The sequence below is a fragment of the Gymnoscopelus braueri genome (genome assembly GCF_963280865.1).
Source record: "Gymnoscopelus braueri genome assembly, chromosome: 17".
In the NCBI taxonomy this organism is placed as follows: Eukaryota; Metazoa; Chordata; class Actinopteri; order Myctophiformes; family Myctophidae; genus Gymnoscopelus; species Gymnoscopelus braueri.
Window position 1 is genome coordinate 4,812,092 of NC_137617.1, and position 22,198 is coordinate 4,834,289.

The 22,198-nt window shown below is 42.5% G+C and overlaps 3 protein-coding genes and 1 long non-coding RNA gene across 5 annotated transcripts; 3 read left to right on the forward strand and 1 right to left on the reverse strand.

The window, feature by feature from the left end:
- Nucleotides 1-8,805: 8,805 nt before the first annotated feature.
- Nucleotides 8,806-11,982, forward strand: LOC308104405 (uncharacterized protein; the record flags this gene model as incomplete). The annotated part of the gene is made up of 6 exons (XM_080454813.1): nucleotides 8,806-9,040; nucleotides 10,638-10,742; nucleotides 10,901-10,972; nucleotides 11,137-11,214; nucleotides 11,312-11,431; nucleotides 11,634-11,982. Exons 1-6 carry the CDS (start codon nucleotides 8,841-8,843, stop codon nucleotides 11,980-11,982), a joined length of 924 nt encoding a protein of 307 aa, XP_080310939.1. The 5' UTR covers nucleotides 8,806-8,840.
- Nucleotides 11,649-13,166, forward strand: LOC308104406 (uncharacterized protein; the record flags this gene model as incomplete). Its single annotated transcript, XM_080454814.1, has 4 exons — nucleotides 11,649-11,982; nucleotides 12,094-12,379; nucleotides 12,492-12,725; nucleotides 13,057-13,166. Exons 2-4 carry the CDS (start codon nucleotides 12,154-12,156, stop codon nucleotides 13,164-13,166), a joined length of 570 nt encoding a protein of 189 aa, XP_080310940.1. The 5' UTR covers nucleotides 11,649-11,982; nucleotides 12,094-12,153.
- A 353-nt stretch (nucleotides 13,167-13,519) lies between these two features.
- Nucleotides 13,520-17,680, forward strand: LOC308104721. 2 transcript variants are annotated; one of them, XR_013934844.1, is made up of 7 exons: nucleotides 13,520-13,649; nucleotides 14,534-14,701; nucleotides 14,810-15,049; nucleotides 15,167-15,204; nucleotides 15,432-15,683; nucleotides 15,861-16,471; nucleotides 16,592-17,680. It is a non-coding gene; the product is annotated as an uncharacterized lncRNA (long non-coding RNA). The 2 variants fall into 2 exon arrangements; XR_013934845.1 differs by having other exon boundaries at nucleotides 15,173-15,204.
- Nucleotides 17,681-19,474: 1,794 nt separating this feature from the next.
- Nucleotides 19,475-21,303, reverse strand: LOC308104407 (uncharacterized protein; the record flags this gene model as incomplete). The annotated part of the gene is made up of 4 exons (XM_080454815.1): nucleotides 19,475-19,604; nucleotides 19,727-20,129; nucleotides 20,267-20,440; nucleotides 21,280-21,303. The coding sequence occupies 4 exons, from the start codon at nucleotides 21,301-21,303 to the stop codon at nucleotides 19,501-19,503; spliced, it is 705 nt and encodes a 234-aa protein (XP_080310941.1). The 3' UTR covers nucleotides 19,475-19,500.
- Between the last annotated feature and the right edge of the window lie 895 nt (nucleotides 21,304-22,198).

Here is a 22,198-nt window from a genome sequence, read left to right on the forward strand (position 1 = left end):
GCAAAGTTGTGTGTTAAATATTTTCACAAAAAAAAACATATATTCAAAGATTTGCACACATTTTCAACGATTTTTTCCAAAAAATTGCAGACAAGCTACAAGCTCATAGCACGGCACGGTGAAAGACAAGAGAGTTAGAGATATTGTGCAAACAAATGGAAGATTTAAACTAACAACTCAGAATTTGTGACACAGGACGCCTTTTGTTCCCGCAGCAGTTGGGTTTTTTAATGAATGCTGTAATGTTGTTTTTAATATTTATTCATTGTCTGTGGCAATCGATGAGCGTGGCATCGTTATTGTTGTTGAAATGGAACTATACTTCTATTTACCATTCATCAATTCACAGATGCACGCATCCAGCCATGCACACGCACGCGCACACACGCACACGCACACGCACACACACACACACACACACACACACACACACACACACACACACACACAATTATGAATTATTCAGCAGTCTAGTTTCATTTTTGAGGGGGAAAACAAAAGTGGGATGGAGATGATTATTATAGTGTCTTCAGGGTGAGTAAACACCATTACAGATGATCAGCCTCTATTCTATATGATTGAGTCTGAGGAGGAAGTTTAAATATGCAGAGTACACATATATTCATATATATCTGCTGTGATATGACATACAGTAGATGAAAGTGGTTGTACTAACTAACTTTTAAGGAGTATAACATAGGGCATGAAAAGATGACACATGGATCTGCTGTGATATAATGTACACTAGCTGAATATATTGTATATATGCTATGATGTTAACCCTTGCATTGTGTTAGAAAACTGCATCCACTTGTGGTGTTAGCGGGTCAAATTTGACCCGTGATTTAAATCAGCCCAAAATACTCAAAAATATTTTTTTTCATTATTTTTTTCTCCCACCTCATAGCTGACTTGTAATGCATTCATATCAATGTAAACACTTTTTAAAATATTATGTTGGGTTAGGGCTAGGGTGTCATCTTTCAATATATCTCGTTTTCTATTATAAAAATGTTAAAATTCACTCATTAAATTTCCTATAATGAAGGCAATGGATAATGATGTTACCTAGCTATAATAGAATCATTAAGAATAATAATTAGAACACACTTCAAAAAAATATAAATAAAAAAATACTTGTTTTCGTTTTTTAACTTAAAAAAATGTTAATATTATAAAAAATATCATATATCAAATGTCATTTCGGACCCTAACACCACAAGTCTCACTTTTTTTTGAGACCATCAGAATTAATTAAAATGATGATAAATAATTTTGTTGCGTTAAAATGGCTATTTCTGAGGATATCATGACGCCTCGTTCCAATAAAGAAATGTAAAGGGTACATTTTACCTATTCAAACTCGAAAACAGGTCAAAAAAGACCCTAACACAATGGAAGGGTTAAGTATAAATCTGTTGTAATGAGCTGGAAGCTGTTGTTTCATACTGTACATCCAGCTAGGCCAACTCAGGGGACAACATGAGTGGGGTTTAAACTAACAATATTTAGTTTTTAGATTTGCAGTCCTGGATACCAACATGAACCCCATTGTGAAAGAGAGCATCAATCTGATGATCTGAATGAATGTATTCAGGGTTGAATATATTGTGCTGCTTCTGCGGTCGCCCGATTAAATCTGCATAGATGCAAACCAAACCTTGATTTAAGAGCTCAGAGAGACATGGGAACTCATTTCCCTCGTGTGATATGTGACGATGTGTCACAGCCCATGTCATTAGACAGTGAATTACAGGCCTTGGCTTTGGGAGGCGTTCTTACATGTCTCCAGTGACAGCATGGGGGTGACTGAGCTGGTGTGCTGCGTGGTGCCACCATGAAGCGTCACTCCTAATCCCCTCACTGAATGTGTCACAAGAGAACAGCATCATTTCACATGCTGGAAACTCAACCTGAGCTACAGTACAGATGGTCCACTTTGTACAATATCTCCAGTCGTGTCCCTGAGGACATGTTTGGATGACTTGCCTTGATTAATCAGAGTGTGTATAACATTCTGAAGTCACTTTTATTCATTTATTGTACGGTATTTAATTGAACTGAATGACACCAGATGTGATTTGAACTATTTCCAACCCATCGGGTTGACGGGTAATTGAATCAAAATGCACCATAAGACATTCATAGCGAGTTCATAGATCGCACTATGCAAGGTTCGTGAAGTCCTGCTTTCCTGAGAGGGCCTCTAGTAAAGCATTTATGGTAACTAGACCTGTGCCTGTCAGGTACCGTCCTACTCTGCAAGTGAAACAATGTTAATAGGGAATGCATGCAATACCCATTATACCCGTCAGACTACCCGCTGTAACCGTCTGTCTGCCTGTAATCCTTTAATGCCCAGATCTCTATATCTGTCTGTCCTTGTCCCTTTTGTGCACATATATGGAGATCCCTGATGTTCTCAGTTATATGACCATATGGGCATACCCATATATGGGCATATGGAAGGTGATTATCGGTTCTGGAAAGTCCGTGTACAGTGGTAAACATCTGTAGAGAATGTGTGGAGAATGTCTGAAGAGTGCAAACTGACTCTGGAAAGTGGACTGACTAAGTAATCAAATGGCAGGTGTGGGGAATTTGCCAAATCAAGCTTAGGCTGCAGGGCTTGCCATGGCAATCAATTGGCTCATTTGGGCCACAGCCAGAGCCTTTTCTGACGGTTCTGGACAACCGCCTATCCGGCCGACTCGACGCCGGGCACTGCACTCCCTCGAGTCGTCTGTGACGTGAAGTTGGGCAGTTGAACGGTTCTCGAGATACGTGTATTACAGACATACAGAGATTCGGTGCATTTAAGATAAGATGGCCTGGTTGGTGAGTGGGCCTATAGTAAAACATTTATGGTAATAAGATGGTCTGGTTGGTGAGTGGGCCTATAGTAAAACATTTATGGTAATAAGATGGTGTGGTTGGTGAGTGTCCAGCTCTGATAAAGCAGTGTGACTAATTAACAAGCTGACAGGAGCTGTCTGACCAATCACATGCTTCCACTTTATTAAGGGGCTGAAGGAAGTCTGTGCGGCCCGGGGGGACAGGTACTGTAATTTATACCCTGAGAAGCCACACGATATGAAATGATATGCCCATATATAAAGCAAATCAACTGTGACTGTCCTCTCTCTCTCTCTCTCTCTCTCTCTCTCTCTCTCTCTCTCTCTCTCTCTCTCTCTTTCTCTCTCCCCTCCATATCTCTCCTGCTTTCTTTCATTTTGTCACCCTCTTTAACGCCTAATTTATACTGTGTCATGCTCCTCAAAAATAAGGATCATGACATGACATTTACGAGGTCATGCAAATGTTCTTCCTCTCTCCTCTGCTCCTTCGTCCCATATCTCCATTTATCTCTCTCTCTCTCTCTCTCGATCTCTCTTTTTCTATTCTCTCCAGCCTCTCCTCGTAAATCGATAACGCCACCCCATGTTCTTTCCCTTCTTTCCTGTCGCCTCCCTTCTCTCTCTCTCTCTCTCTCTCTGTCTCTTTCTCTTCCTCCCTCTGTGTCTGTAATGTAGCCTAATCTCACAAGAATGTCAAGTCATTTTTCTGTAGTTTCCAGAAAGAACTCTCTCCAGTGCAGGAAACGCTGCCTCTCTCCTTTCCACACCACGTTGGTGAACTAAGCAGTGAGACATTTTGATTGGTGCAGACAGGCCTGTGATAGCGTCACTGGGAGAGAGCTACGCTTGATTGGCGTTTGGCCAGAGGCAGTAAACACCCAGCAGCACAATAGAAAACACATGGAGGCAGCAAACAACAATTAATATCAAAGCATGATCCAGCTGTTGTGTCGAGAATCTGGCAACTGGCAAGGCAGCAGCTCTCGTTAAATTATTCCTCAATGATTCAGCTGTTCCTCTTGATGAAAGGCTGCAGGCTCAATGATTCCCATCTGTGTTGATTATTCTCCTCTGAAATGTTTATTTTGTGTTAAGAAGGTGTTGTGACAATTTGATTCTAATGTTGAAGTCACTGAGGTTGTTTTGAGGGTTGTTATGTTATTGTCTCCGCCAGGCCGAAAGGCATGGCGAGAGAGTATGTTTTGCACCCTGTCCGTCCGTCCGTCCGTCCGTGTGTGTCCGTGTTTGTGTCCATGTGTGTGTCCGTCTGTGAACAGCTAATCTCCGACACCGTTGGCTTGATCGCAGCGAAACTGTGCACACACACTCCCTGGATACCAATTCAGAACCTTTGCCCCAAATTTTTCACATGGGCCTGTTATAGTGCCACCAGGAGGCCAAAATAACCTACCTGACCTGGCGGAGACCTGTGCTCCGAGGAGCACTTTTTCTAGTTGTTACTGTTACTTTCTATTGATGGGAACAGAGTGAGCGTCTTGTGGAAGTGGCTCTTGAACTGAGAGGATCATTCATACAATGCATTGCATGAACAGCCAGAGCATAGCGGAGCTTTCCTAAGTATAATGTCAAAATCATTGTGTTTAGGCACTAGGTTAGAGATGGTTAAGTTAGCTCCACAAATGGTTGTGTTTAATCATTGGGTTGGAGATGTTTAAGTTTAAGTTTAAGTTTAAGGATCTGGGCGCTCGGGTGGTAAAGTGCCTGCCCACAAGTAAGACGCGCGAACGCTGGAAGCGAACGCAGCTCGAAAATATTGTGTATTTACAGACTTGTAATCCGTGTTATTTCACCGTGATGGGGAGAGAAGTGTGTGTGTGTGTGTGTGTGTGTGTGTGTGTGTGTGTGTGTGTGTGTGTGTGTGTGTGTGTGTGTGTGTGTGTGTGTGTGTGTGTGTGTGTGTGTGTGTGTGTGTGTGTGTGTTGTGCATTGTAATGAGAGCATTAGTGTCTAAATTCCTGCACTCTGGCGCACTCGGGTGGCTGCTTACAGGCAGTGCACGCATGTGAGTCACATGGGGGCATGAGCCAAATACTGCACACAGAGATACGGAGCCAAATACTGCACACAGAGATACGGAGACACAACCCGAGCACGGTTTGAGTAAGCTCCACTTGGTCGGAGGCGCGGCTTCGCCGCGCCTCCTTCCGCGTTCGCAACCACCGCAGAGGTTGTGGGTTCAAATATACCGTGGTGCATCCGGCTTTGTCGAGCATCTGCACACAAACACAATTGGCCCGTGTTCGGGTACGGAAGCCAGGCACGGAGGGTGATAATTGTCACTGCACATACTCCTAAAGGCTGGGGCGGCACCTGTCAGTTTTGGGCGGGAGGAGTAGGGCGAAGGCTCTACGTCCTCCCGGTGGGGGCTCCTCACTGGTAGGTGAGTCAGTAGCATGCAACAGCAGTGACAACACACAGAAATGTGTGTGGGAGGAATAAATTGGCATAACGACTAAATTGGGGAGAAAAAGGGGTAAGAAGCAAAACAAAACAAAAAAAAGTTGTAGGAATTTGGGTTCCAGTACAGGCGTGAGGCGTCTTGACAACATCCTTTTTCTTTATCAACGCAGCAGTACAGTATGTACAGCACGAACCTAGCTGGGCTCAACTCAATTTTACTTCATTATCAGTTCACTTTCACAAGACAATCTATCAGATTCTGAAGCCAAGCAGTGCTGACACATCAGCAACAGTGTGATTAATATACTGTGTTTCCACACAAAAATATACCATGGCCCGAGGCCTGCTCTGTGAAGTTGTGTTTAAGATGCATCATTACTTGTAGCTGCAGGCTAGTGCTAGCAGCAGCATACGTAGGCTAAGATTAGGGTGATTTAATAAACTTGCTTTTAAAGGACACATCACCCAGACATTGATTTAGATGTGACTTGCTAATCACTAGAGGTGATTATTTTACTGGCGGGACGCTGTTTTAATTACTTCAAAGGACACACACGCACATAGTAGCAAAACTGAAAAGTTTGTTTTGAATTAGTACTAGAATTAGTGGCAGCAGCAGTACTGTAGCCAAAATGCTGTGTTGCTTATACCGTGTATGTGAGGAGGAGTGAGGATGCATTTGCACAACTTTTTATGCAATGTAGCCATTTGGGTACTTGGCTCGTGAATTGCGGGGAACGCGTTCTAGCGTGCACGTGCGTGCAAATCCATGCATGTGAATGCAGGTGATGCTGTCAAAAAAACCCTGGTGGAATGCCGTGGCGAAGCGACCAGTTCACCCAGTATGTGTGTCTTATAGTCACACAGAAAGTTAGAGGCATGTAGACACTTAGAATTGATGAATAGCTTTTCAAATAATTGTATCAGGTGCATAGTAAATAATTTGCATTGGCAGTGCTAGTGACAACCCGACATTAGACTATTAACACATTACACGGATATACAATATATGACTTCTATACACAGTGCAAAGAGACATTGGAGAACATACCATACAACCTTCAGGTGAACTATTGTACTTCTTCAAAGCTTGCTTGTGGAGCTGCCTCAGACATCCTGCTGGATGCAGAAGAGGGAATATTAGCCAGCCTGATGGTGTGCACTGTGCAGTGGGATTAAATCTGAGGTGAAATAGATACCAGTCTATTTCCTGCGGTGCTCCGCTAGCGGCAGTGAATGTTTTCAGCCGGCAGAGTTCAAACTCCAGCTTGTGGAGCCCAGGGGACCATAACAAACACAGTTATATGTTTTTTTATTAATAAATTCAATTACCTCAAAGTGTTATCTTCACAGAAGGCACTGTAAACTTGGTTTTGATGTATCGGTTTCAATCCCTAAAGTCCATGTGCACTCGCTGCAATGGTGTCAAAAGACTAGGGTGATATATCATTGATATGACTATAGAATTGGACTGTGTTTAAAGTTATGGTACAGAACACATAATTTATGGACAGTCCAAGCAATATTCTGTTCTAATAGTGTCCATACTGTGCTGAGCTGTTGCTTTCCGAGCAACAAATTAGTCTATTGAACGAGCCGAGCGACAAGTGCCTTGTTATACATATTCATAGCTAGTGCCAAAAAAGGACTGTCTAAGTGTGTGTGAATGGGTGAATGTAACACAAATTGTAAAGCTCTTTGGTTATACAAATGCTGATCATTTATAGTTTATGATAGGTCGCATTTCTGTTGTCGGACTTGATCTTCCCTTTTCTCTCAGAAAGTTTGCAATTGCTAGTGTTTGTCCAAACTAGTGCTGACACAGCATGCTGTCTGTGTTGTTGTGAGGAAGAGGAGTCATGCTGAATGGTTCAAGGCTGCTGTCAGTCGCTCCTTCCTGCCTTTCAGCTTATCTGAACATCTCCCTGGTGGGACCTCGGGCTAGACATTAGCACCCTTCTAACTGATCAAAGGTCACTGCTTGGCATGACTGTGACATTGACCTGAGGCGTGTGAGTCTCTGTTGAAGTGGTGAAGTCTAAGCCCTTTAGACACGGACCAGAGAGACTCATTCATGGCTTCACCCCGGGCACACGATGACTGACACAGCACCCTGCACTGTGTGTTTACCTTGGATTCTTGAAATGAAATGTCCACTTCAGTGAACAGCTTGTAGGAGTGCTGTGGTATGTTCACACCGCCTCGCCTATACAATATGAAGGGCTGGACTGGTCACGGATCAGAGGATGAAACATGTTTATTCATGTTCTGCAAAGTTCAAAGCAAAAGGTTCACTCAACCTTCATTTGGTTAAACTTCAGAATTGCTCTGAGGGACAGCTTTCCCTAACTTTTTTAAAGCTTCCAAGTTGCAGAAAAGATTACATTTGTTAGGAACAATTGCAATTAAACACAAAATTAAATCTCTCTGAAAGCTCCTCAGTGACAATAGAGGCTGCATATTTTGTTGTGCCACTTTGTTCCAGGTAAATTAGTTCATTTTAGGAACTGGACTCACTGTCCTCTCTATGGCATAACATTACACTTTTATTATACTTTATTTAGTTGTATACTTATTTTTAATTTACACAAAACATTACAGATTTGCTCTACAACAATAACCAGTTTTATACTGAAAAACGTGTCACATTGTGACATATATATTGTCAGCATGTGACACGGTTCAGATCAGGTTAAGTCATTGTGTAGTAATTCATTCTCTACTACCAGAGATGGGAAGTAACGAAGTATAAGTACTTCGTTACTGTAACAAAGTACTTTTTTCGATTATCTGTACTTTACTGAGTAGCCTACTTATTTTTCTGACTACTTTTTACTTTTATCCGTTACATTTTAACACAAGTATCTGTACTTTCTACTAGATACATTTTCAAAACAGGCTCGTTACTTTTGTTTTAATGCTAAATATTAATGTTGTGCGGCAGATCAAAGGAAAAGAAGCGCTCATCCATACAGTCGCTCGCCGGGTAGAACGTCAGTAGCTCTGGCCAGGGTGAGTCACACACACCGGTGTGTAACATAGCGTACTTTAAATGTCTACTTCCTGTAACTACACTAAAAAAGAAAACTAGTGTTGACTAATCATATGACCAGATGCTCTTATTTTGAAATAGTTTTTCCTCCTTTTTAGAGGAAGTGTGTTGTTTTGCTGCCACCATGACGCTGATCTGTAAGTGAAACTCGGGGGAAATGTAAACAAGAACTCACGTGGATTATAAACGCAGATTTGGGCCAAAATTCATATTAAAGGTGCTTTAGTCAACATTTTCATGAAAACGGACGCTAAAATGTTTTTTTCTTCAAATCATGTTTATCTTCAATAATATCCACAAAGATCGTAAAATAATCGTAAAACAATCATTTTGAAGCTTTTTGTACTTTTCCCGGACCGACTTGTGTTTATATTCTATTCTATTCTTTATATGCGGTGATAAGGGCTGGATTAGATGCATTTCGTTATCAGCCAATCACATGACTGCTGTTCAGACAGGTTGCTCTGGGTTGCCAGACCCTGCCTTGTCCGCATTGCAGAGTAGGAAAGATGGCGTCTGTGGTTGACTGTACGGCAACACAGCCAAGCAAGAAACTTGTAAAAACGAAATACCAATCCACCATTGCTGCCGATAAACGGAGAGGAAAGACCAGGGTGAACATAGCAGCAGCTTTCCCCCGTTGGAGTGTGGTGAAAGACTCCCAGGGTTTGAAGAGCCATGCTGACGTCGCTACGTTCCTTCTGGACCGGTAAGCAAAGCTAAGTTGCTAACTAGTCTAGTACTGTGTCGTCAGATCGACGATATAGGTGTACATAATCACTGCTTGTTTTATATCCGGTTTCAAATGGAATGCTTGCCACAATAAATACATTTATTTACCTACAATGTTACTATTAGCCTGTTACTATTTTAGCCACGTAGCCTATGTCTACTGTTAGCTAAAAGCTATACCCATGTTTGTTTGTAGAGAGACTGACTGGCTCAAAGGCACAACAACGTGCCTGTAATCTGAACGCACGTATTTATCATTGCTCAGGGTTTTAGCCTACTTGATACAATACCACATCTAAACCTAACAAAGGCTGATTTATATAGCCTATCCCTCGACGTTCGATGGTTGGTTGCACTCCCAGCAAATAGCAGATCTACAAGCTTGTAGTGTGGTTTTCTTTTGACTTTTCTTTTTTTGTCAAGGCCAATTTGCACAATGACACCAGCATCTAAAAACTAGTGCGTGATCACTGGTTGTAGTGAAAGATAGATGTATTTAGATGGCATGTTATTTATGTAGACAGATGCCAGGTTCATTTGTTGACCTGTTATCCTGTAGTGCAGGGGTCTTCAACGTTTTTCAGGCTAGGACCCCTTAGCTGAGAGAGAGATGAAGCAGGGACCCCTTAGCTGAGAGAGAGATGAAGCAGGGACCCCTTAGCTGAGAGAGAGATGAAGCAGGGACCCCTTAGCTAAGAGAGAGATGAAGCAGGGACCCCTTAGCTCGCCGCGCCTCCGCCCAAGTGCAGCTTACTATGAAACCGTGCTCGGGTTGTGTGTGTGTGTATCTGTCTGTGTCTCTGTGTGCGTGCACTGCCTGTGTGCAGCCGCCAGAGTGCGCCAGAGTGCAGGAATGTAGACAATGCTCTGATTAAAATGCACAACAGCCTGCAAAACACACACACACACACACACACACACACACACACACACACACACGATGTCAATGTTCTCTCCCCATCACGGTGAAATAACACGGATTACAAGTCCGTAAATACACAATATTTTCGAGCTGCGTTCGCTTCCAGCGTTCGCGCGTCTTACTTGTAAACTTGTTTGACAGTACTATCATCAGTGTTGTTTACAAAAATAGCAGATCTACAAGCTGACGACGTGTGTTGTCAGCTTGTAGATTGGCACTTTTCTGTGAATGTTCCTCCCAGAATAGGGATGCTCGGGGTTCAAGTGGTTAATAACCCTGAGGATATAGTGTGTATAGTGTCAATGTACAGATTATTTATTTGTGGATATTATACTGTTTAGACTGATGATAGGTTCTTGGTTTACCTATGATCCTAGATTACTATTTCTTTGCATTTGATGTATTACCTTGTGTTTACCTTGCTGACTGTAAATCACTCTGGATCACTCTGCTAAATGCCTAAATTGTAATTATAGCAGTGACTTCAGTAACCCCTTTACCTGACTGGCACTGGCCATAACATTTCAATGAATAAATATTTTTCTGGAGATGTTGTGATTTATATAGCCATCTGGCCAGTTGTGTACACCAGATATGTTATTTGCTATGATGCTATAACATGATTATTATGTTATGTTCATAATAAACGTAGGTACTATGCCCAAAGTGTCCCACCGGCTTCCACACCCCGGAAGAAGAAGGCCCGCTTAACTCGAGCCCCTGCTGGTCCAATACCCTTTGGACTTTCCCCTCTCCAGTGAGTATTACTGTATAAACAATCTATCTGCATTTACTGTAAATATCACATAGCCTACTGTACATTTTCATCCAGGCACTTGAATCAAAGAAGCAGACTGGCAAGTGCCAAATAATGTTTATGTGAATTATAATGTTGTGACTTTTGTTGTTTTTAAGGCAGCATTATTTCCCAGGCAGAAGTGAAGACGACACGGTTTCAGCGTCAGAAATCATGAGCCTGGAAGACAGGTACAAATCATTGTGATATGTTTGCCATGTACTTGCTAGCTGCTATATGAAATCTCTGTTTACATTACTATTCACATTGTTTGGTATTGATATATTTTATATATTATGCACGGCTCTTTACACTATAGAGTGACATAATGTGACATTGTTACATTTCTGTTTAGCCTACATGACTTGAGTGTCCAGGAGGATCCAACCTTGGACATGGATATTGAGGAGATCAATGATCTGAGGAACTGCATGTAAGTTACGGTAACCCTATGTTGAATGTGGTTAATATTGACTGATGGCATTCAGTTATTGTGTTCAGATGTTTATTACAAATTGGCTATTTGACAGTATTGACTGGGAAGATGATGATGCAGAGCCTGATGAGGATCTCCAGGATTCAGAGGCTTCTCCTGACAGTGACACTTCTGATGAGGACTATGTCCCTGGACTTTGTATACGATATGTAATGTAACACTGCCTACTGTAGTAATATATTTAGTAATTTAGCTCACAAATACTATAGACTATACTACTGCACTGTGTCAATGTCTGGCTATTACTACATTTAGCCCACAACCTTGTGCATCCAACCCTGTGGAGGGTCGATACGCTAAATGTACAGATTGAAAATGTATATATACATGTTTTTACTTTTTTCATTCACTGACAGGACTGGTGGTAAACTGGAGTCATGTCCCTGCATCCACGGTTTGCCAGTGATTGGGTCGGATGAAACCGTTCATGACATCCCAGATGATGAAGAGCCACCACCATTACCATCAGTGGACACCATACCACGACACTTCCCAGAATCACTCAGGGTGGAACGTGAGGAAGACCTCATAGGGAAGCGTGCCTCCATACTGTACATGGACAGTCTGCTGGAACTGACAAAATTCCTTGTCCTACCAGTTGACAAATGTCCATATATGTGCAAGGTAACTGGGATGCAGTGCCAGTGCCGTCCACCCTATGTGGTCTCTGTCATCCCACGTGGAACTGCCTTTGTTATGGACTAGGTGAGTAATTGTTGCTCAAGCGCATGTCCTGAATTTGCATCTGAGCAAAGATCTGTGGTTGTCTCTGTGTATGGTGCATGTCAGTCCCTAATCATCATCTATTTTACTCAGACCTGTGCCAGTGGCCATACCATTTGGAGGTGGAATTCTCAACCCACCCTCAAGTTTGGGATGCAAGCGGGGGACTTCATGTTGGCTTCCAACATTATCTTGTCTGGGAACAACTACGCTAAAATCGCCCTCTTGTTCAAGTTCATGAACATGGGGGTGGTTGCAGCAAAGACGTTCTTCAGCATCCAGGGCTCCTACTGTGTGGCTGGCATTAAGGAGTTCTGGACAGAGAAAAGAGGGGAAGTCATTGAGCGTCTCAAAGACAGGGATGATGTGGTGGTTGTAGGTGAGACAGTGTTGTTTGTTGATGTTTAGGTGGTTTTAGTGGCACATTGTCTTTATGTACTATACATTGACAAGCCGTTCATTCATTAAAAACTGTTAACAACTATCCACAGCTGATGGAAGGATGGACAGCCCTGGCTACTGTGCTCAGTACTGTACGTACACAGTGATGGAGAACGAGTCGAGGGACATCGTTTCCGTTGTGACTGTAGACAAGCGCCAGACCCAGAGGAATTCAGTCATCATGGAGAAGAAGGCGTTTGTCGAGAGTATGACTGAACTCCTCAGTGAGCTGAAGGTGGTCGAGGTGTGCACGGATGCCCATGTGCAGATCTCGTCACTCATGGGTAAGTACCGCTAGGCATTCAAATGTGTTAGTCAATGTGATAACTTTTCAGTATGTCACTGATAACTAAACGTAGTCTATCGAGGCGCCCGCTGCCCTAGTGGTCCAGGCGTATACCACATACGTTGGTAATCCAGCTTGACAGCGTGTCGCGCGCGTTCGAATCCCGGTCCCGACGACCTTTGCTGTGTGTCACCCATCCCCAGCTCTCTCCCCATTTCCTGTCAGCCTACTATCTTGTCAAATAAAGGCATAGAAGCCCCCCCCCCCAATTATTTTGTAAACATTTAATTTTTTTAAAATTTAAAACATACTCCATCTTTCTCAACCAGATCGTGGGATGTTCCCAGGTGTTCGGCACAGTTTTGACATGTGGCATGGAAATAAGAACCTAGCCAAACATATCACTGCTGTAAGTATTGCATCACCTGGAAAATCTTGACTAAATGTGTGTTATTTATCAAAACTACAGTTGTGATTTGTGTCTATGTACTCTTCAGGCAGCACAGGACAGACTGTCTTGCTTACGTGGCTCAGGGACATTACAAGACACTTTTGGTGGGCTTGTGAGAGGGCTTCGACCTATATAGAATTATTGGTAATGTTCAACATTATACATTTCTTGATGTTTTGGCTGAATAGCCACAGTATGATTTTGTGTGTGTGTGTGTGTGTGTGTGTGTGTGACACACGTATAATGTTCCGTCGGAAAGGCGACATGTCGGAAAGCCGACATGTAACCCCTCCACCATGTCGTTAATGAGCATCGCTGGACACTGGGACACTGTCAACATGAGGACCTTGAGAAGGACAACGGCTCAGGCAAGGAGTGGTTGGAGTTCGGGTCAAAGGCTCTGGACGTTCTCACAGATATTGTGATGAACAAGCGGTGGTTGAAGACTGTGCACAAGTACCTGACCTTCAGGTGAGTAAGATAACAAGAGTTGACTGTAAAAATGTCCCCTCAATGCAGAAAAAGTCAATCACCATTTCTATGAATATATTTTGTCTTACACATAGTCCATGAGCCAGAGCCCCAAAATTGAGCAATTATTATCGAAAGAGTGGGCAAAACCAAACCTATATTAAATTGTTCAGAGGGTCAATACGAGTAAATAAATGTATGATAACCTCACCACAGGAGCAGCTTTTTCATGGTTATCACACATTTTGTAATTTTCCCCATACGTACATGACAGGTCAAAAAATGACAACATTTTAAAAAGAGTTATCATAATGAAACTGCCTGAGTTGATTACTTACATGAAGACGATGATTTATCGTATTACAAGTTTTCTGAAATTGTATATTTAAATATGCAAATTAGGCATAGGAAAATATGCCCAAATTTGCATAACTTTCCAGAATCAACATTGGACAAAGCCAGAGTCAACATACTTATTTCATTTTGTTAAGATGTTGGATTCAAAGGTTTTTAACGAGGGAATATTCAATATCTGCTCAATTTTGGGGCTCTGGCTCATGGACTAAATGCCTAATTTGCATATTTAAATATACAATTTCAGAAAACTTGTAATACGATAAATCATTGTCTTCATGTAAGTAATCAACTCAGGAAGTTTCATTATGATAACTCTTTTTAAAATTTTGTCATTTTTTGACCTGTCATGTACGTATGGGGAAAATTACAAAATGTGTGATAACCATGAAAAAGCTGCTCCTGTGGTGAGGTTATCATACATTTATTTACTCGTATTGACCCTCTGAACAATTTAATATAGGTTTGGTTTTGCCCACTCTTTCAATGATAATTGCTCAATTTTGGGGCTCTGGCTCATGGACTAACAGATCAACTGCAGACCTCGAGTCGTTCCAGAACCACATACTCATGTATGCCAGTAAACGGTTCTCATTTTCACCACCTGTTTATGAGGCCCGGACACTCCTTGCAGCGCTGGACTACAATTTCCACAATGACCGCCCTGTGAGGTAGAGAGTTGAAGATGGCAAGCTGATGTAAGTCTGATGGGACTAAACATTACAGAAGTTTAACTACACATTTCTTGTAATGTATAATTTTACTAATAAAAGGGAACTGTTATGTTGTGTTTGAAACCATAACAGGCCCAGAAGACTCTTCAAGAAGAATGCAAAGCGGTGGAGTGTTTATAACATCAGGGTCAAAAAATCCTACATCCTACGCTCTTCAGAGCCGCATTCTCTTGAAGAGAATTCTATCTGATGCAGGGCTGCCTCAGAGAAGGCCATATGGACCGGAGGACCCCAGAAGACTTGGCCTTCTGCCTGTCATCCCGCCACCCCCAATAGAGGAGCTTCTACGGACGCAAGCCAAGAGAGGTCAAGGTAGGTAGAAACACTAGATTTTTATAGTCCATGTAATCTTATGTTACCTTCTGCTACTGTATAAACTGTGTTCTCAGAATCTGAAGAATAACAACAGTGTTCCATTACTTTATTCAGGTCCAGGTCCATCGGTGAACAACTGACCCAACACACAGGTAAAATGTAATTTAGTTCTGCAACTTGTAGGTCTACTCTCACCTAGCTTTATTTTACTTTTTCTTTGTGTTTTTCCCCTGGACCGAATAGAATCCTAGTGTGCTGATTTGATTATAGAACAGCTATTCTTGAATAGCGCAGACCATATTGACAAAAGGAAGTCCATATGCTTTTCAAAGTTGTTCCTGATCGATCTTTCCTCCTTCTGTCTCCCTATTTCTCCCAGGTGAGAGATGTTCACGGTAGTCGTGCCTATCTTGGTGCCTGGACTGCTTCGTCGGTGTTACGGCTCAGTCCTCCTCACCTTCACATTCACGGCTCCTCCCCCCTCTCTGACTACTCCCTGGCTCAACTCAGCGCACCTGCTCTCCCTCACCAATCTCCACACCTGCCTTCCATTCTACAATCAACTGCTGCCACTACAAAAGCCCAGTCTGCACTTCACTCCTCGCTAGAGCTTCACCAGTCTACCCGTACGGTAAAGTACAGGCCAGCCTACAGTAGTTTATTTACTCTAGTTGTAGTGCTTCTCCAGTTTAGCTTTACACAGCTACTTTAACAGCCTGTTTAACTCCATGCAGTTGCAGTGCCAGCTTTCTGTTGCTTTTTGCCCTGTGATTATTTCCACTGATCCTGTGTCTCTTCTCCTCTCCAGTACCCCGGATTCCAACGCTGAGTTGTGCCGACCTGCGGAGCCACCTATCCACACCAACTCCGCATTCCACCCGAAAATACTCTTTTCAATAAATATGCCCACAGGCTTCACCCTACCTACGTCTCCTCCTTGCTGTGCGCTTGGGTCACACACGCTAGCCATAACAGTCGGAACAGGATCCGATGGACACCGTCATGACCCCCCATCATCTGCTGCTGCTCAGGCTAGCTGCAGACAACCGGGAGTACTGCTTTGCTGCCTACAGGAACTACATCTTTTGGCAGTATAGCTCTTTAGGTTTAGGGATCATCTATGATGTTCTATGGATGGACCAACACCGTCATGACCCCCCACCATCTGCTGGGCAGCCTAGGGTACGGTGGTGCAGATGTGGTTATTGTAGGGACATGCCTACAGACCCGGAGAGGTTATGCTGCGGCCAGGAACCTATACGGTGCATGAGTCGGCGGCCACACTTCTGCACGTACTGCCTGGATGAAGGCAACCTACGCATTCACAGGCAGTACAGGGAGGACTTGCTGGTGCAGACAACCCGGAGTACTGCTTTGCTGCCTACAGGAACTACATCTTTTGGCAGTATAGCTCTTTAGGTTTGTATGAAAATGATAGCACAATGTCATAATTTTGTAATTATTTGCACACCTAATTTTCCAATTATTAGCAATCTTGAGTAATTTCCATATATTTTTTTATATATTTTTTTCCTTTAGGTCAGAGAAACCGTGTTCCTGTTCCTGCGTGCTGCGTATGGGCCATAAGAGATGTCTTTCCTGACCCGTTTGGACACACACACACCCACCCACACACACACTGACTCCACTTCAGTGGAGTCAGTACTGCTGTATGGGGCTGAGACATGGACCCTCACAGTGCAGTCAGTACTGCTGTATGGAGCTGAGACATGGACCCTCACAGTGCAGTCAGTACTGCTGTATGGGGCTGAGACATGGACCCTCCAGTGGAGTCAGTACTGCTGTATGGGGCTGAGACATAGACCCCCACAGCACAGCAGGAAAAGGTCTTGGATGAAGTCTACACAAGAATGCACTTGGTGTCACATGGGAGTACCACATCAGCAATGTGGTCCTCTACGGAGGCCTCCCACCACGGGTCACAGCCAAGGTCGGAGAGAGAGAGCAGGATGAGGCTGGCATGGCACTGTATCAGACACACGGAACTGGTGGCAAGCAAACTGATACTGTGGGAGGGGAAAGAGGCGCACCACCTTCGTAGACACATTAACGAGTCCCGAGTTTGTGTCGGCTAGTCTGTCTCATCACATCATCACCACCATCGCTCTCCCAGATCCATTGCATTGTTGAGGGGTGTAGACGTGTGTAATATAGCAAATAATTTACTGAAGGTAAAGGTTGTAAAATTCAGTTATTTTACAACCTACGCTGTCAAAGCCAGCACCATATGTTATGGCAGTTAGCAAGTTTGATTCAAAGGATTCATAAACCTCAGATGAGCTGTTGTAAGTGTAACAGTGTGTAACAAGCAATGCCTGAGATTTTGTTAAAATATTGGGTGAGGTGTATGAAAGTTGACTCTGGGGAGAAAAAAGCACACCAGGGCGTCTGGTTTGTAAGTAACCTGCAGATGTCTACATTTTATGTTATGGACTAATATAAGACAAGTAATATGCTTTTTCATTCCCATTGAGGTACTTACTCATGCAGATTTCTGTATATAAGCAAAAGTAGCTGATTGATGGAGCAGCTTTCAGATGGAATTGGTTGATGTGCAGTCATCCATTGCTTTAAAACACCACGTCTGAAGGTGCAGTTGACTTTGATTCTGACCAAGTTAAAGGTAGGGTAAGTGATTTGCTTTGGTTAAAATAAGTGTTAAATAGCTCTATATTCTGATAGTACTCATTGCTATAGAGTGTTTGTTCAGTATTAGGAGTCTCCTTGTCTCTCCACCTCTTTAATAAACAGATAATGCATTTTCGTTTCAGTTTCAGTTTCATTTCCAATTTTATCCAACCAGGACAGAGAACTCAATCAGGATACAGATTAAACAAGTGAAATTGGAAGTGATGACACTAAGAAATGAGCAGGCAAAATTTGAACTGGAACACTATACAAATTAAGCTTAAAAATGGGTACTTTCTCCTGATTGGCTGAGATTTTGACACCTACCGAAAAATGTATTTTCTGTTTATTAAAGAGCTGGAGAGACAGGGAGACATCTGTTACTGAAAAAACACTCTATAGCAATGATTACTATCAGAATATAGTATTTTAACCTTTTAACAAAATACTTTTTGTTTTAACCAAAAAATATCACTTACCCTACCTTTAACAAATATCGGTTGTACCCCACTTATATTTGTGTTTAGCTTTTCTCATGAATCAAAACAAGGGCATGTTCTTCCATGACAAATGAGGAAGTTCCGCAAGTATCTGAGTGAATTTCCCCTATAAGTCACTAGTACTCACTACCCAAGCCCAACTATGCTAAAATAGTATGTTAGTTAGCTCTACTACTGCCCTTTACTGACCAAAATGAATACTGGTGCACATACATTTACGATTTTAGATCACTGTTTCATAATGATTCAAACATGTTTTCACCAAATGTGGAATATGGACCTGCTGTAAGTACCATTATGTCTTCTTTCAAGCCATGTTGCCATGGTATTCCCACGTTTCTGTATGGACTGTTGTCTGAAATTGATTATAATACCAGTAAAGTGGATGAAAATTAATCTGTCTAGTTTATTCCATGTGGTATTATATATATGAATGAATATCTACAGTATGAATCTGATACTGATCTGAACATTGTTCAGAACTGTATTGTATGATCTCAGACCTGTTATGTATTCATAGTAAACCTATGCCTAGTGAATGTGTCACTCACAGACTTTTCAGGAATACTTTGAAAGACACAAATTGGGAAACACTGCCACCATTTGGAAAATATGCATTTATATATTTGTGTAAAACAATACCAAAAAATACAAAAACAATGGAAATTGGCTACATAACAAACTATAACCAATTACAACTTTTCAACCCAAATGAAAGAATAATACCATCTTTGCCCAAATCACTCACGCAACCATCCATCTAATAGATAAACTATAGGATCATTGTCACGATTTTTCAAAAATAGTAGAATAGAACCAAATGGACCCTTACAGGTCTGTAACTCTGAGAGTGTAACTAATGGAACCAAAACACCCTTACAGGTCTGTAACTCTGAGAGTGTAACAAACAAACAAACAAACCAACAAACCAACACTTGTACGTATATCAGTGGTTCTCTAAACATGTCAAGATCCCCCTAATTACAAATTTACAATGTAGGCATTAGCCCTTTATCCAGAGTGACTTAGAGCAAACAAGTTCAAAACATTCATAGAATGCAGAGAGACAGTGTAGTGTCTCAGTAAACTATAGCAGGGTTTCCGAATTTTTTACCGCCGAGCCTAAAAAAATCGGGTGAAAAATAAAATGATGCAATGTTGCAATGCAAGTCACATCAGATAATGTGACTGTTGGAAGTAAACAACAATAATTAAGGCATGTATCCAACACATCATAAAGTGATGCCACAGTGCATCATCGCTGTTGCTCTACAGCTCTAGATGCAATTATACTGTAGCTTAGCGGCCAGGGATAAATCCCGTATAATTCCCAAACGGGTCAGGAAAGAGATCTATTATGGCCCATACGCAGCACGAAGGAACAGGAACACGGGTTCTCGGACCTAAAGGAAACAAATATATAAAAAAAGATATATAGAAATTACTCAAGATTGCAAATAATTGGAAAATTAGGTGTGCAAATAATTACAAAATTATGACATTGTGCTATCATTTTCATACAAACCTAAAGAGCTATACTGCCAAAATATGTAGTTCCTGTAGGCAGCAAAGCGGTATTCCCGGTTGTCTGCACCCAGTTCTGCAGCTAGCCTGAGCACCAGTAAGTCCTCCCTGTACCGCCTGTGGATGCGTAGGGCGCCTTCATCCAGGCAGTACGTGCCGAAGGTTGACCGCCGACTCATGCACCGGAGAGGTTCCTGGCCGCAGCATAACCTCTCCGGGTCTGTAGGCATCTCTCTACAATTGCCACATCTGCACCATCGGACCCTAGGCTGCCCAGCAGATGGTGGGGGGTCATGACGGTGTTTGTCCATCCATAGCACATCATACATGATCCCTGGCTCCCTGCGAACGATCCCCCGTCCAATCCTTCTCCACTCCTCCAGGGACAGGGACTCAACAAACTCCTGGAAAAGCAGATGGCATGGGAAACAATTCATCCAACAAACACATTTCAAGGCATAATCAGAACCTCTTGTATACATGTCCAGGTCTTGGTCATACGTGTGACTGTATTCATTTACTGAAACAATAACATGCAAACCTCAGCCTCGATCCTCCTCCCCTCTGCAAGGGACACATGCCTCTCCTCTACATCTCCATCTCCATCTCTCTGATGGCCTCTTCCTCTCCCACCTCTGCCTCGTCTTCCTCCTCTGGTCCAAGGACCTCTCCCTCTCCCACCTATGCCTCTCTCTCCTCTCTCTCCAATTGCTGCCTACAGAAATAAGGTGTATACTGGTTATACTGTATACTCTGTACCGTTAACATGTTGCATATGACACGTGTGTGTGTGTTTGTGTGTGTGAGAGAGAGAAAGAGAGAGATACATATGGTGTTGAGTAGACTATATTGTAGTAATAGTATACCATTACTGTAGCTTGTGCATCACAGTACAACATAGTATAGTACAAACAGGACAGCACAGCATAGTATAGTATCATATAGCATTGGTTCTTTAAGTGGGGTCAGGGGATCCCCAGGGGTCCTTGGGGGGGTTCCAGGGGGTCCCCAGGAAAAGTAGTTGATGTCCATAACAATCATTTGAAACACTTTAGGCTATCCATGTATATGTTGGCTATTCAAAAATAGCAGATCTACAAGCTCACAGCATGTCACCTGCAAGCTTGTATATCTGCTATTTTTGAAGATATTTGAAAAATCGGTCCCTGGCACAAAACATTTTCAGATGGGGGTCCGCGGCCAAATATATATCAATTTGGGGGTCCTTGGCACTAAAAAGTTTGAGAACCACTGTCATATAGGATAAAGTATATTATTCAAGTATAGATCAGTATTCCATACATTATAGACTCAAACTGACGTGAGGTTCCGTTTGGAACCTACCCTCATGAGCTTTCAAACAGATTTATTTTTGGACATACACAGTAAATAACAAGGGTAAAGAAGTTGGATGCCAAGATATCAGAGAAAATAATTAGAAAAACGTAGCTAAAGGCTAAAACTATCTACTGGAACATTGCATTACAGTCATTAGCAGAACATTTCAATATAACATCATGAAACAACCTCACAAAGTAACCTAAAATACTGTACCTCGCCAGAGTTGCCACTCGACATCATGCTTGCAGCTTGTCTGCTTCACATGAATAATTGCACTGCAGAAGGGGGTATCTCCGCCAAAAGTCCCGACCTGGCAACCCGCATCGACGGACGCTATGCAGCATTTAGCCACTAGATGTCGCACTTTCCCAATTACGCAAAATGTAAATATTAGAAAAAAACGGGCCAGACTTGACTATGGCCCCTTTAACGATATGAAACCATGCTCATGTGACTTAAACACGTTGGAAGTGCGTTCTTTTTGAACCTCCAAAGCATTAGGTGAGTGGTTATTAATTATATCATGATGCTGGCTATTAAAAGTAGTTGTACTATGTGTGTGTAAAGACAAAAGTCCATACAACTGTAGCTTTGGTTTAAAAAAAAGTCTACATGGTCTTCAGGTGCACAACTTTTCGGTCATTTCTGGCTTTGCAAAGCCATAGCTCGTTAGGTGTGTGTGTGTGTGTGTGTGTGTGTGTGTGTGTGTGTGTGTGTGTGTGTGTGTGTGTGTGTGTGTGTGTGTGTGTGTGTGTGTGTGTGTGTGTGTGTGTGTGTGTGTGTGTGTGTAGGCTCACTTGCTGTGTTTGAATGAAGAACAGTACAGACAGACAGACAGACAGACAGACAGACAGAGAGAGACAGACAGACAGACAGACAGACAGACAGACAGACAGACAGACAGACAGACAGACAGACAGACAGACAGACAGACAGACAGACAGACACACACACACATGGCATTAACAACTTGTTAATGTCATCTCTTGCTGTGTCTGTCTGTCTGTCTGTCTGTCTGTCTGTCTGTCTGTCTGTAGTATGGTAACAGGATAGGTGGGCACACTACTACATCTGGTCACCTCGATGTAAAATTGGCTATTTTGTTCAAACTGTAAAAAAGGACCCCTTAGCT